The 18,529-nt window shown below is 37.6% G+C and overlaps 1 protein-coding gene across 3 annotated transcripts in view; it reads left to right on the forward strand.

Moving 5' to 3' along the window:
- SPATS2 (spermatogenesis associated serine rich 2) overlaps nt 1-18,529 on the forward strand; it is a 154,140-nt gene that overhangs the window by 127,481 nt on the left and 8,130 nt on the right. For all 3 annotated transcript variants that reach the window (XM_039241438.1, XM_039241439.1, XM_039241440.1), the window contains exons 8-9: nt 2,410-2,545; nt 15,657-15,715. In XM_039241438.1, the coding sequence (XP_039097369.1) occupies nt 2,410-2,545; nt 15,657-15,715 (195 nt within the window). The remainder of the gene's footprint in view (nt 1-2,409; nt 2,546-15,656; nt 15,716-18,529) is intronic.

Genomic DNA, 18,529 nt, shown 5'->3' on the forward strand with positions numbered 1-18,529 from the left:
TAAAAAAAAAAAAAAAAAAAAAAAAAAAAAAGCTAGGTAAATCAGAAACCTACCTTTGAAAGAAAACAAAAAAAATTTGTGCTTTTGGCTAGCGAGGGCAAATTATCTCCTTGTTCCCCCAGATAAGATCTCAGAGGGTAGCAGGTAATGCTTCTTTTGTTTTTTAGGCAGCAACTACCCTCCCCTAACTCTGTGTACACAGTTGGAGTCTGATAGTATTTTTTTTAGATGCTGTATAGTCTTGTTACAGTGACAGGGATCCTTTTAGTGAATGAAAGTCAAACTCTACTGGCCAGAACGACTTTGTGGCTAACATTAACTTGTTTCTTTTATTTGCTTTACTGCAACATTTTTGTACTGTTTCCTTCATTTTTTATCTTCTGGTTGATTTAATAGTAAAAAGCTCTGCGAACTCTGACATGACATTTTAAAGAAATCTTTTCATTTCTCTTCACAACTTCATGCTCTTTCTAATATCGGTCAGACTCTAGCTTTAAGCAAGATTATTTCCTCTTAAGTGCTCAGCATTAACTGGTGGTAGCTATTAGCTTTTTTTAAAAAACTGTAATAATCATTTAAATAATCAGCCAGTAATTAAACAGGTAGAGATGATAGCCCCTCTGAGTGTCATACATCTAAAGCATTGTGGCCCACTCCACTAAACAGACGGAACAGAAATGTAAAAGACACTTGTAACCTGTAGCTCTTTATTGAATTATTTATTCCACATGAGCTAAATTTAATTAGTGAAGCTTTCCTTTTAATCTAACATAACCCTCAGCTTGGTGAAAAAAGCAGGTCAAAAATATTCAGTCAAGCAAAAAGAAAAGCACAAGACTTGAAAGTTTTTTAGATTTGGAACAAAATCAAGTTAAGATGAGGAAGAATTTAAATAAAAAATTGATAATCTGTATCTTGGCACATTAAACTTCCTAGATCCATGATTTCACCTATCAGTTGTATATACAACTTTGACATTGGTGAATATGGAAAGGTTAGTAGAACTTTTGGAAACTGATTAGAATGTGTTGGCTGGTAAATAGATTTCATCTTTATAAAGTTGGCTTTTCCACATATAATATTTCAAACTGTACAACACAGAGAAAATTTTATTAATTTTGTAATGTCTACATGGTGAATTATATTCCAAATCCTGCCATTTAGAAAGTTTTGAAACATTGGTACCTATTTTAATACTTATTTTTTAGCTTTTTTTTCATGTGTTTTATTTCATTTTGGATAGTTTCTGAAGTTGCTATCATCAAACTCATTAATTTTTTTTAACAGTTTTTATCTACTGTTAATCCTGTCCAGTGTATTTGTCATCTCATTCACCTTTAGAGGTTCAATTGGGTTTTGTTTTTAAGTATCATCCATGTCTCTCCTTAACATGTTTATGCTTTTCTCTGCCTTCTTAAACTTTACAGTATCTGATTTTATTAGCTCTTTTGAGGTCCTTATTTACTTGACTCTACATCTGTGATATTTCTGCATCTGTTTCTGTTAGTTGATTTTTCTTTTCATTATGGGTCATATTTGTATGCCTAGTAATTTTTTATTGGGAGCCAGAAATTGTGTATTTTGCTTTCTTGATTGCTAGATATTTTTGCGTTTTATTTAAGTATTCTTATGGTTTGTTCTGGGACTATTTGGTAACAGTTTGAAGCTTGCATTTAAGCTTTGTTAGGTGGAGCTAGAGCAGCCTTTAGAGTTAATTTTGCTTCATTACTGAGGCAATACCGTTCCAAGTGCTCTACCTGGTGCCCTACTCTGGCTGGTGTGAACATGAACTATTTGTGGCCTGGGTGAGGTTTGGGGATTGTTCTGCTTATTCCTTTCCAATGGTTCTTTTTCCTGTTTTGGTTAGTTTCCTCACACTGATGCATTCAGAATCCTCTGCAGATCTCTGTACAATTTTCTCATCTCTGTGTAGCTCTTTCCTCTCTAGTATTCTGCCCTTAGAATTCTAACCACCTTGGCCTCCCCAACTTCTCAGCTCTGTCCCTTCAATTCAGGATTAGGATTTTTCCTTGCACTGCAGCCTGGAAATTCTCTCATGGCAGTAAGTTGGGGCAGTCATAGTCCTCACTTCATTTGTGTCTGTTTTCTCAGGGAAAAAATACTGTCTGTTGCCTGAAAACCAAGTTTCATATATTTTGTCTGTGTGCATGTTTAGTTGTTTAAGACAGGAGTGTAAATCCAATTCCTATGACTCTATCTTGGCCAGGATACTTATTTAAAAACAAAAATCTATCAAAACATCAATTTTTTGTTGAGGAGGGTTGCCATTAAGGAAACATTTTTAGTCCACATGACATTTGTTACTTTACGTGCTTAGGTGTTCATATCTAACTTTTCAAGTTACCTGTGCTCTTTTTTTATATTAATCGTTGGGGTTTTTTCCCCAAGGTTCCAATATTGAAAAATCTGTGAAAGACCTCCAGCGCTGTACAGTGTCTCTTGCACGGTATCGAGTTGTAGTTAAAGAAGAGATGGATGCTTCCATTAAGAAAATGAAACAAGCATTTGCTGAATTGCAGAGCTGGTAAGTTAAGTTGCATTTGATCAGAATGGCACAAAGATGATCATTTATAAAGATGGTCTGCCATCCACCAGGTTCTTTACTTCCTGGCTCTTAAATGCTCTATGTAGTGGTGAGAAAACTAAAAATCCTGTGGTATATTTAGCTTTGTGCTTCTTTCAACGCCTTTTAGTCACATGACCATTTTGCAAATGGGTGGTACAGAGAACTCTTTGTGTTCTAGGAATGGGCTTGAGGTTGATATTGTTCAGAAAGGGACAAATAATTATAGAATAGATCATACATCCTTACTTTAGGGTCTGTCTTTTAAACCAGGAACCTGCAACAAATGGCATGATGTTTTTGAACAAAGTTATGAAGTAGAAAAGACCTGTCTTTGCTTTCCTACCTCCTGCTATCCTTCCTAATACACTCTGCCCCAATTGTATTTTCTGTGCTTTATTATTAATATGTTTTAATTTTGTGTTTCTCAAACTGTGTTCTTAAAAAAAGCACCTGGGTGGCTCAGTTTGTTAAGTGTCCGACTCTTGATTTCAGCTCAGGTCATGATTTCATGGTTTTGTGGGATCGAGCCCCACAATAGGCTCTGAGCTGACAGCATGGAGTCTGCTTGGGATTCTCTCTCTCCCTCCCTCACTTACATGCATTCTCTCTCTCCCTCTGTCTCAAAATAAAGAAGCTTTAAAAATAAAAAATTAAAATTAAAAATAAAAATACTCATATCTCAAAATATATTAATATGTGTTCTGTAGGGGAAATAGGGTTTGATAGTTAAAGAGGTTTGAAAATACTTTTTAAAAAATTTTACTACTGGACTTAAGTGCTTCTTCAATGCTAATATGCACTGTAAATCTACAAGAGGGAGTCATACTGTACTGTTTCTCAAGTGTATTTGATTATAGAATCTTTTGGGGGGAGAAATCACTGAAGCTAGTTTTAATCATTGTATATTAAGGTGTTAACTAATACTGAAACCATAACTCCTTTCTGGGGAGGCATTTGCATTTTATAAGGGACTTGTTTGAAAATGGAAAAGCCCTAAGGACCAAATTCAGTAAGGTGGTGGAAAGACAAGCAGCTAGGTTGATGTTTGGAGGTTTAAGACTGTCTGCTTTGCTTCTCTGTAAGACTTGCCTTAGATCTGAAATATGTGAGGAAGCGTTCATGAATAGAGGAAACCTACCCCACTCTTCCTCCCAACCATCCATTTTCTTGCCTGTTTGTGGTCATATTCAACCATGTCTCTGTTCATCAACATAGTTTGGTTACTTCATGCCACAGGAAACGAGATAAGGGAATGTAGGCAGCCTTAGTCCTCCTGTGGAATTGAAGAGGGGATGAATTAACGGAGATATAGAATTAAGCCTCCAAAAAGTTGCTGACACATACTTTTATCATTTGCAAAGTGTAGAATGGTCCACTAAATCATCATAACCAAAAGTACATATATGTATATGGATATAGTTTTAAGTTTATTTATTTATTTTGAGAGAGAGAGGGCATGCACATGCGTGGGATATGGGGTAGACAGAAAGAGGGAGAGAGAGAATCCTAAGCAGGCTCTTTGTCCTGAATCCTGAGTTTTCCCTTTCAGGTTTTATAGCTAGAAACTTAATGTCATATCTTCTGTCTTTCTTACATACACGTTTGCTTCAGCCAGATTACTTGTCTCAAGACTTACCATTCACATTTCCTCTTCCATTTACTTGTTAATGCCACTTTTCTATCTTAGTATGTTCTTCTGTATCTTTATACTTCTCTAAATCCAAACAGTCTTCCCAAACTCACCTTAAATTAAGCTCTGACTTCTACAAATATTTCTAAGTAACTGGTTTCTACTCTTTCTGAACCTTTTGGGAGGAAGTATCATGCCCTTTGCCCTGGATTATTATCACATTAGATATAGTATTACCATATTATTACCATATCAGATATTATTGACTCATTTGGAAAAGAATAAAGAGCTAAGAGTAGATCATCACAACTTTGCTTTGATAAGCCTCTGGTCTCCATGATTGTTTAGCTTCCTGATTACTTAGCCACAGGATCTGATTCTATTCAGAACCAGCTTAAACCAGGAAACACAGTTCCGGGAGAGATTTGTGAGTTCCTGTGGACTTGGAACCCAGCCAAGGGGAGCCTCCTTCAATAAATGACAAATGAAATGGTTTCCTGCCTGGGAACTGTGTATTTAGGATTGATTAGCAGACGTGACAACCAGGTCAATTTAACTTGAGGAAAGAGATTTACCTGCTCTTTCCTGTTGGTGCCCTTCTCTCTGGCTGATTGGGTTTTATACTACCTTATTTCAATGCCCCTTATAGTTGCTACTTCAAGACAATTGGCAGGTGAGCTAACTCCATTTGGCACTGAACCAGAGCTTAGAGTTAATGTCACTCAAGAAGCCATTTTTTGTGTTGGTTATAGTATAAAAGAAAAGAAGAGAAGAAAAAGGGTTTTAACAAATTTGCCACAGTAAGATTACATTGAGGGGGCACTAGGGGAATTATACAGATAACTGCTTTCATTTTAGGGCCAAATGAGAGCAGACACATACCTGTGGGAAGGTAAAATCAGAGGCTTTCCAGTATAAACTTAAAATCTGTTTGTTGGTGATCCAGTAATAATCATCTCTAGACCCAAGTCTACTTTTCTTGTCCATTCATAAAATTTGTCTGACTTTGGGGCGCCTGGGTGGCTTAGTCGGTTAGGCGTCCGACTTTCGCTTAGGTCATGATCTCGCGGTTCGTGGGTTTGGGCCCCGCGTCGGGCTCTGTGCTGACTGCCGGCTCAGAGNNNNAAAAAAAAAAAAAAAAAAAAAAAAAAAAAAAACATTAAAAAAATTTGACTTACATTATTGGAGCTATTAGTTGACTTAAGTTTAAAGTTGTTAAGGAACAGGCTATGGAATGGAACATGAAGCTAAAGTAGATAAATTATTTTTGGACAGTTGTCATATAATATGTTGGTGAAAATGCCAATGTATTTCCTGATACATTCAACTTGCCTTATTAAAGCATCTCGACCCCTTCTTAAAGGAGAAAATGGAGGGGCATCTGAGTGGCTCAGTTGGCTAATAAGCATCTGACTTAGGCTCAGGTCATGATCTCATGGCTCTTGGGTCCGAGCCATGCATAAGGCTGTGTGCTGACCACTCAGAACCTGGAGCCTGCTTCAGATTCTGTGTCTACCTCTCTCTCTGCCCCTTACCCACTCACACTCTGTCTCTCTCAAAAATAAATAAACATTTAAAAATAATTTTAAGGAGAAAATGGATAAGAAATTTGAAATTCTAAACACATAAAGTCAATGTAAGTCTGTGCTTAAGACTGAAATTTTTCATAGCTGATTCCTCATTCACTTTAGAAAAGTTACTTCCTTTTATTTGAGCTTTTCTTTCCTTTCATGTTAAGCTACAGGTAGTCTTACCTAAGCCTTTTAGATCCTTAAATTCAAAGTCCATATAAACTTTATATGGTGAAAACTTAGGTATCATTTTAAGAACAAAAGCACTTTAAAAAATGTCTATTTTAGAAATAAAGGAATGGGCTAATGTAATTATATGTTATCAAAAATCTCCCATAGCACTCTATAGCTTTAATTTATTCTTCAGTTTTTGCATATTTAATACATTGATGCCTTATTTCTTTTTTTTACTATGTACCAACTATTTATTTATTTATTTTTTTACAAATAGTTTATTGACAAATTGTGATACCTTATTTCTAATAGTAGTTGGCCTTATTGGTTTTTGAAGTTCTTTGATTTAAAATTTTCATTCTTTTTTTTTTTTTTTTATCTTGAGAGAGAGAGAGAGAGAGAGAGAGTGAGTGTATGCACACAAGCCGTGGAGAGGGAGAGAAAGAGAATCTTCAGCAGGCTCTATGCCCAACAAGAACCCCGATACAGGGCTTGATCTCATGACTGAGATTATGACTTGAGCCAAAACCAAGAGTCGGATGCTTGACCAACTGAGCCAACTAGGCGCTCCTAAAAATTTAACTCTTTAACCATCTGTGAAAATATCTAGTAACATGGTAATTATTGAACAGTTTACCAACATATTCAGTCATGTTATCTGATTTATTTGTCTGGATTTCTGGCCTGCTAAGTAGGAATTTTAAATTCAACTTTACCATTTTAAAGGGATTTGAGTCTTAAGCAGTTTGCCTAACATAACATCACAAATTGCAGACTCAATCTTTGAACCTCTGTATTCTGACTCCTAATAACATGATTTTCATCCCATCTTTCATTGATGGCTCACTTCTCACTAAAGCTTAGGAAGAATGCTAGAGACTTGGTATTTGTCCCATATATTATTTCCTTCTCAGTTTAAAGGCTATGTAACAGAGGAGATTTAAGGACTAAGAAATTTTGTCATTATGGAACAGAGTTAGAATGAGGAAGACCAGGATTTTGAGTGAGCCTATGAAAGCCTTTGTAAGGATTCCTTTAGTTTAATAAAATAAAACTTTAAGAAGGAATATTCCATCCAAATACTGCTTTGTAAATCAGAAGCCTTAAATCACTTTTCTTAAGTCACAACTTGGAATGACTTGTGATTCACATATCCTTCAAGTCAGATCCTAGTTGTGGAGAAAGTGTGAAGATTGAGGGAAAGGTAACTATGGAGTGGGGTTCATTAGAAAAGATTTCTTAAAAGAAATGAATCATTATTAAGCTTTGAAAGACAGGAATTTACACTGGCAGAAAGGATGGTGCTAGAATACTGCCTTTAGGAGATCTGATCTAAGCCAAGACATAGAAGGGACATGTAGGGGCTCAATATGGTATAGATGTAGCTAAGGGGGAAGCAGTTGAAAGTAATATGGGATGAAGTCAGAGACCAAGGTAAAATGGGAGCATAATAGCAATTTTTAAAGTAGACGTAAAAGTCATGTAACTCTACCAACTTAACTTTCTGTGTTCTCTTGTGTCCCCCATCTGTATGCACATATAATCTTAATAGTTGTAATTATAGTGAGTACAATTTTGTAACATAGGCTTTTCACTTAGTGTTATCTTTGTAATTTTGTAATATATGCTTTTCACTTAGTGTTATCTTTGATTCACCTCTCTGTAACTGCCTACACTGTACTAGTATATGTATGTGTTCATTTAAGAATTTCTAGACAATAGACCTGGTATGTATAATGATTTACCAAAGTTAATATGAACGTATTTTACTAAAGAGATATTCTGCTAGAACTGAGAAGTCAAGATGACCACAGATATTAGAATAATAATTTCTGCTGGCACTTATTGAGTCATTAATACATGTCAGAAGCTTTTATACTCATTTTATAGATAAAAAAAAGATGGGCATAGTAAAAAATAATTTGCCCAAACATACTTGGTATTAAGTGACACTTTTCTCCTATACCCTGTTTTATTTTTCTGTGTCTTATCAGGTATCTCTTTTTGCCTTTATTTTACATTCTTTGCCTTTCTAGTCTATATATGTCTCCCCTTAGACATGACTGTCATAATTTGAGAGAGACGATAAAAAAAAAAAAAAAAGACACCGTTTCAAATGAGGATCTAGCCAGCTACTGTCTAGATGGCTTAACACTAACCATTTTTCCTTACCTAGAAACTTGAACAGTAAACTCCTTGGTAATCTAGATTGCTACTGGTTGTTTTCTCCTAAACGTGTTGTAAAATATCAAGTCATATGGTCTGTAGTATTACTTTGGAACTGAGATAATGCTTTAAAAAATTTTTTTTAAATATTTATTTATTTTTTTGAGAGGGAGACAGTGAGAGCCATGGAGGGGCAGAGAGAGAGAGAGAGGGAGACAGAATCAGAAACAGGCTCCAGGTTCTGATCTGTCAAGCACAGAAACCAACATGGGGCTCGAACCTATGAACCATGAGATCATGACCTGAGCTGAAGTCAGACCCTAACCGACTGAGCCACCCAGGCACCCCAGAACTGAGATGCTTTTAACCACTGGAAAAGAACAGAAAGAGAAGGCATCCACTGAGGGCCTTTCCCAAAAGAATAGCTTATATTCACATCCTAATTTCTTAAAAGTTACTTAAGACTCTTGAAATATGAAATCACATGTCTACATGCTTTGTGAAGACTCCTGATCTAATAAGATCCAAATATGATGTAATAAGCCAGTTCTTTCAATTAATTTTAACTTTGTTATTCAACTCTGTGTGATGACCTGGCTACCTAACTGGTGTTTTTTGGTTTTCTTTTGAGCCTATGTACATGTACCATACTCCAGTAAGGCCATGTGCTGGGAATATGGAGTTCTACAAAATATATGAAGCATTAATTTTCTGCGAATAAAAACTACTGACTGCTCTCTCTTTTGATTGTTTTTATGAGAAGAGGGAAATGTCTTCAGAGAAGTAAAGATGTTTGCTTTGGCTTTGCTTGGATTTCTCCTTTGATTGGCTAGTGGAGTTAGAATGACTAAGTTTTAGTTTTCAGCAAATATAATCAGTTACAAATATTTTCTAACATTATTGAGTGGTTTAGAGTATTATCCATTGAAATAATTGGGTGTGGAATTGCCAGAGATGTGTTTTCATTATAACATCATTTTCTTTAAAAAATTTTTTAAAATATCTATTTATTTATTTATTTATTTTGAGAGAGAGCTTGCTCATGGGCAGGGAAGGGGGAGAGAGAGAGAGAGAGAGAATGAGAGAATGAGAGAATATCCCAAACAGGCTCCCAGCGCAGAGCCCATTGTGAGGCTTGAACTCAAAAACCGTGAGATCATAACGTGAGCTGATGAAATCAAGAGTCGGATGCTTAACCATCTGAGCCACCCATGCACCCCATAAAATGTCTTCTAATGCAATTACCATAAACAAATGATAGTTAACACTTTCTTGGTACCAAGGAATACTGAAGGCAATAGCTAGCTAGAATCAATAATCTACATGTTAAATATGTTAATTAAAGGGCTTGCTTCAAATGGTGGACATGTAATATATCTTAGATATATGAATAGTACTACAGGCAAAACTATGCTGAGCAACTAAAGAAATTACATAAAAGCTTTAGAATAAATTAAACAAATGTGAAGATACCAGTAAAGCCCTGGTAAGGAAGGAAGGCAATACAGAACATTCAGACATTTATCAGTCTTTTCCCTTAGTGTCAGTGACAAGTCATCTAAAACCATCTTTCATGATATGGAAATTCTCTACACTGTTATAAGGTCCAGGCTTAATAAGACCTAGTGTCTTTCTGGGGTGCCTGGGTAGCTCAGTCAGTTAAGCATCTGACTTTGGCTCAGGTCATAATCTCAGAGTTCATGGGTTTGAGCCCTGTATCAGGCTCTGTGCTGACAGCTTGGAGCCTGGAAACTGTTTCAGAGTCTGTGTCTGCCTCTCCTCTGTTCACACTCTGTCTCTCTCTGTCTCACTCTCAAAAATAAATAAAGATTAAAAAAATTTTTTTTAGGGGCACCTGGGTGGCTCAGTTGGTTAAGCAACTGACTTCAGCTCAGGTCATGATCTCTCGGTTCGTGAGTTCAAGCCCCATGTTGGTCTCTGTGCTGACAGCTCAGAGCCTGGAGCCTGCTTCAGATTCTGTGTCTCCCTCTGTCACTGCCTCTTCCCTGCTCATACTCTGTCTCTCAGAAATAAATAAACGTTAACAGAAAATTAAAAAAAAAAAAAAAAAAAAAGACCTAGTGTCTTTCTAAGTAAAGTCCCAGCAATATTTAGCTGAATTTCATTAGGAGTTTCAGAATCCAGCATATCAGATGTTTATTATGGTGTATTTCCATTCAGGAAAACCTTGAGAGAACAATTGCAAGCTTAGTGCCCTTGTGTATTGATTGGCATGAACAAGGTAACAGAAAGTCTGACCGTCTGAATGAGCCTTTTCATCACTCTCTGAGAGGACTCATTGCTTGCAGTTATGGCCTCTAAAAACTATTACCTCAGACCACAGGTACATTGGAATCTCTGGCCACAGATCTATACTGAGACCATTGTTTAGCTGCGGAGCAGATGAAAAACTTGAGCTTAAGTTTCTGCATTGTTGGAAAGCCACATTACAATAAACTTTGTTTTTAATCATTTAAAAAAAAGCCTCTGCTATTTATCTTTATGCTTAACCTACTATCCACTTTTGAACTCTTCTCACCTTTTCTATTTGCGATGCACGTATTTTCTCAACTTTTTATTAGGAAAACGTTCAAAGATATAAAAGACATGAAAGCATAGTACAGTGAGTGAGTGTGTGAGTGTGTGTGTGTGTGGTGTTTTGGTGGAACCATCTGAAAGGTGCAGGCATTATGACATGTCACCTCTAAATGCTTTAGCATTGATGACCTAAAAATATGGTTATTCTACACAATTGCAGTACATTATATGATGTGTTTTTAGTAAGAAAGTTATTATTATATTGTTTTGGTCAGTCTCAGCCTCTCTATAGTGATGCTGTCAGCTAGGAATGCCCAGGGGCACTCACCTGGGCCCCATATTACTTGTGGTGAGCCCATATTTGAGCTAGCATTGTGGCTGGATCAGCCCTGGTGATTTCTAGGATTGTAAGACACACCCCAGCAACAGCCATCAGGGAACTTTGGGGGGAAAAAAAACAAGATCTTGTTACTTACATGTCCTAAAGGGTACATGGCATGTCCAGGGCCACATAGCACGGTATGCTTAAATAGAGCCCAGACTGGGGTTATGCTTTATTGCAAATAATGGCAAGTTGCCTAAGGTTTTATGGGTTCACTCTTTATTGGTGAATTTAAAACATAAGAGCAGGAATTAAAGCGTGAGAAGGGAAAGTAGGGTCACTCAAGTTATGTGGGTCACTCAGGGCTTTCTAAAAGAGGAACTTGATGTGTGGGGCAGCCTGGCTCTTTATTGTGCAGCTGGCAGTCTGTTTATTTGAGATGGCTTTGAAATGGAGGTCTGGGCAATCAAAGCTTAGTGGCAGGCACTTACCATTATAATCAGAAAAGCTAACTATTAGGCATTTATATTTTAGCATTTATTCATTTTTGTGGGGATTTTAAAAATTTTTTTTTCATTTATCCATTTTTTCAAAGCGAGAGAGAGAGCACTAGCCAGAGAGGGGCAGAGAGAAAGGGAGACACAGAACTCGAAGCAGGCTTCGGGCTCTGAGCTGTCAGCACAGAGCCTAACGTGGGTCTTGAACCGGTTAGCTGTGAGATCATGACTTGAGCTGAAGTTGGATACTTAACCAACTGAGCCATCCAGGCCCTCCATATTCCTTTTTATGTTTTAAAGACTTGTGAAAATCTTTTTTTTTAAAAATAGTTTATTGTCAAGTTGGTTTCCATATAACACCCAGTGCTCATCCCCACAAGTGCCCTCCTCCATGCCCATCATCCCCTTTCCCCTCCCCCCCACCCCATCTGCCCTCAGTTTGTTCTCAGCATTCAAGAGTCTCTCATGGTTTGCTTCCCTCCCTCTCCCCCACTATTTTTCCCCTTCTTCTCCCCCATGGTCCTCCGTTAAGTTCCTCCTAATCCTCCTATATGTGCGAACATATGGTATCTGTCCTTCTCTGCCTGACTTATTTCGCTCAGCATAACACCCATCCATCCATGTTGCTACACATGGCCAGATTTCATTCTTTCTCATTGCCATGTAATATTCCATTGGATAGATAAACCACATCTTGATCCATTCGTCAGTTGATGGACACTTAGGCTCTTTCCATGTTTTGGCTATTGTTGAGAGTGCTGCTATGAACATTGGGGTACATGTGCCCCTGTGCATCAGCACTCCTGTATCCCAAAGGCAAGGGAATCAAGAGCAAAAATGAACTATTGGGACTTCATCAAGATTAAAAGCTTCTGCACGGCAAAGGAAACAATCCATAATACTAACAGGCAACCGATGGAATGGGAAAAGATCGTTGCAAATGACATATCAGATAAAAGGCCAGTATCCAACCAAAATCTATGAGAACTCACCAAACTCCACACCTGAAAAACAAACAATCCAGTGAAGAAATGGGCAGAAGAAGTGAACAGACAGTTCTCCAAAGAGGACATCCAGATGGCCAACAGACACAGGAAACTATGCTCAGCATCCCTCCTCATCAGAGAAATCCAAATCAAAACCGCACTGAGGTACCACTTCATGCCAGTCAGAGTGGCTAAAATGAGCAAATCAGAGGACTCTAGATGCTGGTGAGGATGTGGAGAAATGGGCACCCTCCTACACTGTTGGTGGGAATGTAAACCGGTGCATCCCCTCTGGAAAACAGTGTGGAGGTTCCTCAGGAAACTAACAATAGAGCTCCCCTATGACCCAGCAATAGCACTACTAGGAATTTACCCAAAGACTTGTGAAAATCTTAAGGAAAATTGCAAATGTTCATCAAGCTTTTCTCTGAGAAAATAACCCAACAGCCTCAGTTAAGCAGTAGATTGCTCTATTTAATACTTGGCTGACGACTGACACAGGACCTTTCATAGATGGTGTCAATAGATGGCAAGACATTATGAACAACAAATAAGAAATAGAAGCACTTACTGCTTTTTATAGTGGGGTTTTTTGGCATGAAAATATAAACTTTTCTTAATGGCACGGGCAGATACTTGTCCATGCACTGCCTCTGAATTTCTTACGATCACCAGTGAATCAATCGAAAGACAAAGTTTATTTAAATAGATTCTAGTCATCCCTACAGGGGGAAAAAAACCTTAACACGGTGTGCTTTGTAGCTCCTACTGCCACAGCAAAGTCTGATTGTGATGGTGCAGAACTTTTTTTCTTGCTAAGCGTGTCATGTGACATTCTACTTTTTCATAATAAAGATTGTATGCTGCAAAAAGCTTACTTGTTTGTGGAAGTCTTTTAATAAATATTTTACAAGCTTTGCCAGTGACAAATTTGTCATCTGGTGGACACCGCATCTGCATCTTAAGGTGATTCAGCAACAGAAAAGAGGTAGTGTCAAAATTGAGGCCTGGCAGCTCCTGTCTCAGTTGTGCTTTTGTTTTGCTTTTAGGTATTACAAATGCTGCTAGAGTTCTTGGAGCAAAATATTGCCAAGGTTTGGGAAATGCTTTCTGAGCAGTGTATTGCTACCCTACAATAGTTGGATCTTCTGTGTCATCTGGTGCTTCTGGATTAATATACCATCCAAATTTGTTTCATTACAAGTCTATTTATTAACATCATGTATAATGATTTTTTTTTTTTTTTTTAGAGAGAGCAAGAGTGTGCATGTGCGTGCAGGGGAGGGGCAGACAGAGAGGTTGAGAGAGAGCATCCCAAGCATGCTCTGCACTGTTAGTATGGAGCCCAGTGTGGGGCTCGAACTCACCCACAGTGAAATCATGACCTGAGCTGAAACCAAGAGTCAGACACCTAACCATCTGAGCCACCCAGACACCCCACATCATGCATAATTATCATCAAACCTGTGTTCTCTGGCACTTCACTGTAAAGGAATTTACTCCTTGAGGAAATGATCCTACCTTATCTTTTTTTGTGTACCTCACACTGCAGTCTCTGTATTAACTTCTTTCTGCTAACATCACTAAATATTGAGCTAAATTGAATCAGCATTCATATATATGTGTATGCGTGTGTTTATGTATGTGTGTATATATGATTAGTTTTACAGTCAGAAACAAGAGTAGAGCTTTTATTAACCCTGTGAATCTATTCCTATGCAAAAGAGGAAATCAGAATGAATAGCAAATTCAAAGAGTTGGAACATTTCATGTCCGTGCAGGTATCAAAATTTTAGATTTTTTTTTTTTCCCACCACTGAGTAAAACTGCTATGGTAAGGAAAATTATTGTATCCAGAGGTTGCAGACTAGGGCAGACTGCTATCTTTCTAGAAGTTGAAAGTAGTAGGCTCTTTTACAAGAACATAGAAAGCTTTACATGCCATTTACATTTGCAGTGGAAAAAATTCTTAGGTACCCATCTGATGTCTGTTTTCTGTAAAAAGCCTATCAGAAACCTTTGATTTCATTTTTTCTGGAATATTATTAAATGTTTACCTGAAACTAGCACAATGTATATGTATCTTTTAACTACTTTGCCTCCTTAAGACTAAAGTGCCACAAACAAAAACAAATGAGCAAAGGAGGAAAAAGGGAGAGAGACAAACCAAGAAACAGACTCAACTACAGAGAACAAACTGATGTTTACCAGAGGGGAGGTGGGTAGGGGGGGAATGGGCTAACCAGGTGATGGGGATTCAGGAGGGTACCTGTTGTGATGAGCACTGGGTGATGTATAGAATTGTTGACTCAAGGGGCACATGGATGGCTTAGTCAGTCAAGTGTCCCAGCTTCAGCTCGGGTGATGATCTTGCGGTTGGGGAATTTGAGCTTCCTGTGTAGGGCTCTGTGCTGACGAGCCTGGAGCCTACTTGAGATTCTGTATCTCCCTCACTCTCCTTGTCTCTCTGTCCCTCTCCTGCCTGTGCTCTATCTCAAAAATAAATAAATAAACATTAAAAAAAAAAGAGTTGTTGAATCAAAAAAGAAAAAAAGGAATTTTTGAATCACTGTATTGTATTCCCGAAACTAATATTACACTGTATGTTAGCTAACTGGAATTTAAATAAAAACTGTAACAAAATAGACTAAAGCGCAAGTGGACCTGGTGCAACTGTGGTAAAGTGTTGAGAATATATAAAATCCTAATTGTGGATAAATTTACCATGCCCTAGTATGGATATTGCCTGGTAAAATGTATTAGAAGCAAAGCTGTCTAATTTTATAGACCAAAATATAAAATAAAACCTCTGAGATCTATATGTGGAAATAATGTGACTTCCAGAAGGACTTTTGCTTTAGCAAAATTTAGCAAAAATTGTTCTGTAGCTCGCTACTGCCACCTAGTGATTCTTAATTCTTGGACTTCTAGCTACTGGTTTTCTGTAATACACAGAAATAAAAGGGAATTTTTAAAAAAGAAATAAATGGGAATTAGGTCTATTTATTGGAATCCTTAAAATATTCTTTGCTGTGGGTGAGACAATTTTTATGTGGTCTGCACAGGGTTTACTTTGTAGTATGGTTTTAACGAACAACTCCTAAGTCACTCTCCACTGTTAACAATGTGCTATTTCTGTTTGAGTTTCTGATCAAACCTGTTTTCCCTTTGTTATCTTTTCCTAGTTTAATGGATCGAGAAGTGGCATTGCTTGCTGAAATGGACAAAGTGAAAGCTGAAGCAAGTAAGACTGATCTGTAGTTAAAGCTATTACAGGGACACCTGGGTGGCTCAGTTGGTTGAGCGTCCAACTTCAGCTCAAGTTATGATCTCTCAGTTCGTGGGTTTGAGCCCCGCATCAGGCTCTGCTCAGAGCCTGGAACCTGCTTCAGATTCTGTGTCTCCCTCTCTACCCAGCCACTTCTCGTGCTCTGTCTCTCATTCTCTCAAAAATAAATAAACATTAAAAAAATGTTTTTAAAAAGCTATTACCAGTTAGTAGGTATCTGCCTTTAAACCCTCATAACAAAAGCTCAATAGAACTGCGTCTGTAGGAGTTTATGTATTTATTTAAACAATCCTGAGCATTTGTACTGCCCCGGCATATGAATCCTGTCAGGTTAAACAGCTTTACAAGAACCTGTGTTTTAATATTTTTGAATTTTAATATTTTGAATGTTAAGTTCAATGTCTGAAGGACTTCATCATGGTATTCGCCACCGCAACATCACCTTAGGAAAATAAAATCTCCTTGCAGGTGCCAGGTTTTGTCTTCTTTTGGGTTTTACTTCCAGTGATTGAATCATTCCATTGGGTTTTTTTTTTTTCTACTTGGGAAAATAAAATGTTTGGCATAATCAGAGGAAACTTCACCAGGTTGCCTACAATTTAGTGTATACATTGTATATATTACATATCTGAGAACTTTCTTGGTTTTGTTGGTTTGTAGAACAGTCTTCACTCAGTGTCTGTTACCATTAGATAGAGGAAGTCAATGAAAGGAGGATTTAGCACATCATGACCAGGATTCCTTGAAAGCTTACTAAAATAGATTCTGGAGGAATAAAGTCTAACTTGGGTAATTTGTGGGGTTTTGTACCAAAGAACCAGATACCTGTTTTTTGTCATTCCTGTTAAGGGTTAGGTACAAGATACACAGCTGTATGGAAAGAAGCGAATGTTAATTACAGCTTCTACAGTGGCATTGATTTGGGGCTTTTCAACAGCAGGTTTGACCTTCATGCGCTAAATGCTAGATTTGTAATTTGGAGGGTTGTTTCTTTTAACCTGCTCTCAGACTGATAAGAATGGAAATAGGTTGAGGTGATGACTCACAATTAAAGCACTTGTGTTTATGGTCATGGGCCAGGGGAGGCACTGAGATGAGTTCACTTTTGATCTGTTTTGACCTGAAGTGTTGAACAGGTGTTGTCCACTGTTTTTCAGAGGTGAGATTTCATTTAAATTGAGTGGTATATCCTAAAACTTCTAAATGTGACCATTTCAGTCTGTTCATGTACCTGTGTGTTCTATTTTGAGGATAAAGTTTCAAATAAAGCTAGTAAGACATAGTCCTTCCTTTTTAAAAATACATTTTTTATAGAAAATACCAAACATTTCAAATAGGCTAATATAATTAACTGCCACTGTCCAGCTTCAACCAATTATCAATTCATGGCCAATCTTATTTTATCAAATTAAGAGCTACAGTTTTACTTAATTTCATCAGTTGTATATCCATATCTCCTTTCTCTCATGCTAAAATCCTGGATCTCAGTATTAGTAAATGTAATTACTCATTTACCAATACTATCAAGAAAGTGCTTCTTTTTTTTCTTACATATTTAATAGTGTTTTTAATTTATATGTTCATAGTACTACACAGTTAAGAGTTTTTTTTCCACTCATTTCTCTATGATCTTCATGTTACCCTTATGAGGTAATTAGGTTTTCCTTTTTTTTTTTTTTTAATTTAATAAATGAAGAAATGAGTCCTTTGGAGAACATGTGTCCAAAGTTGTGTAACTGGGTCCACTGATTTGTGTGGAAGTCTTGACATGACACATTTCCTCCATGTTGGGATCTGTAGTTTTGTCTTAGAATCCTAGAATGCAGATTCCTGAGAGCAAGTGGATTTGACACAAGTGGCAGACAGGTTTTATCTTGAGAGCCAGGCCAGTAGATCATTTGTAACTGTTAGGCCTAATGTCAAGAAACTTTGTAGGCACATTCCTCACTTGCTGGGGAAACTGTGTTCTTATTGATTACACTTATGTGGGGACGGCAGCCCAGGGGAGGCATATCCGTGGCAATCAGGCTAATAAGTAAACCTGCTAAATGCATTCAGCTCTCTGGAACACCTGATGTAGCTCTAGGAAAATTCTAGTTATTTTCTAACATAAATTTGGCTGATTTCTAAGTGGGTTACAGGATTCTATGTATAACAGTTAGGAATTGAGTTTGACTACATGCAACAGAGTGGCCTAAATAAATGTGAGTTTATTTCTTTCTCTCATGAAATGAAAGATCCAGAGGTGAGTGATGATGAGGGCTGGCAGGGCAGCTTCAAAATGACATGAGGGACCCGGACTTCTCTTTGTACTTCGCCCTCCTTAGAGTATACTTACGGTCAAAAGATCCCTTCTAAGGCTCCAGTTGAGAACAGGCAATATGTTACATCCTGGCTAAGACTCCTTTAAAGACTTTTCCTGTAAACCTCGCCCTGTACGTGTGGTTCTGCTTAGATCTCAATGACCAAACCATATCACATGACTATCTTATCTAGCAAAGCCAGGAAATGTAGATTTTTACCTAAGCAGATTGGTACCCAAAACACTGGACTTCCAATAGAAAAAAGGGGAAAATGGATATGCAGTTGCTAACAGTCTTTGCTACTGTCCACCCCTCAACCACCCGATGTCCTCTTTTTTAAAACATGAGAACTCACTCCCCTCCTCCTCAATGGCAACCCCTCCAAAGTCTCATCTAGTTAGTATATTCAGCTGAAGGTCCAGGACTTCAGGGTCATTTCAGATCTTTCATCAGGTCTGGAGATGGC

This window comes from Hyaena hyaena, unplaced genomic scaffold, assembly GCF_003009895.1.
Source record: "Hyaena hyaena isolate Hyena2069 unplaced genomic scaffold, ASM300989v1 scaffold_192, whole genome shotgun sequence".
In the NCBI taxonomy this organism is placed as follows: domain Eukaryota; kingdom Metazoa; phylum Chordata; class Mammalia; order Carnivora; family Hyaenidae; genus Hyaena; species Hyaena hyaena.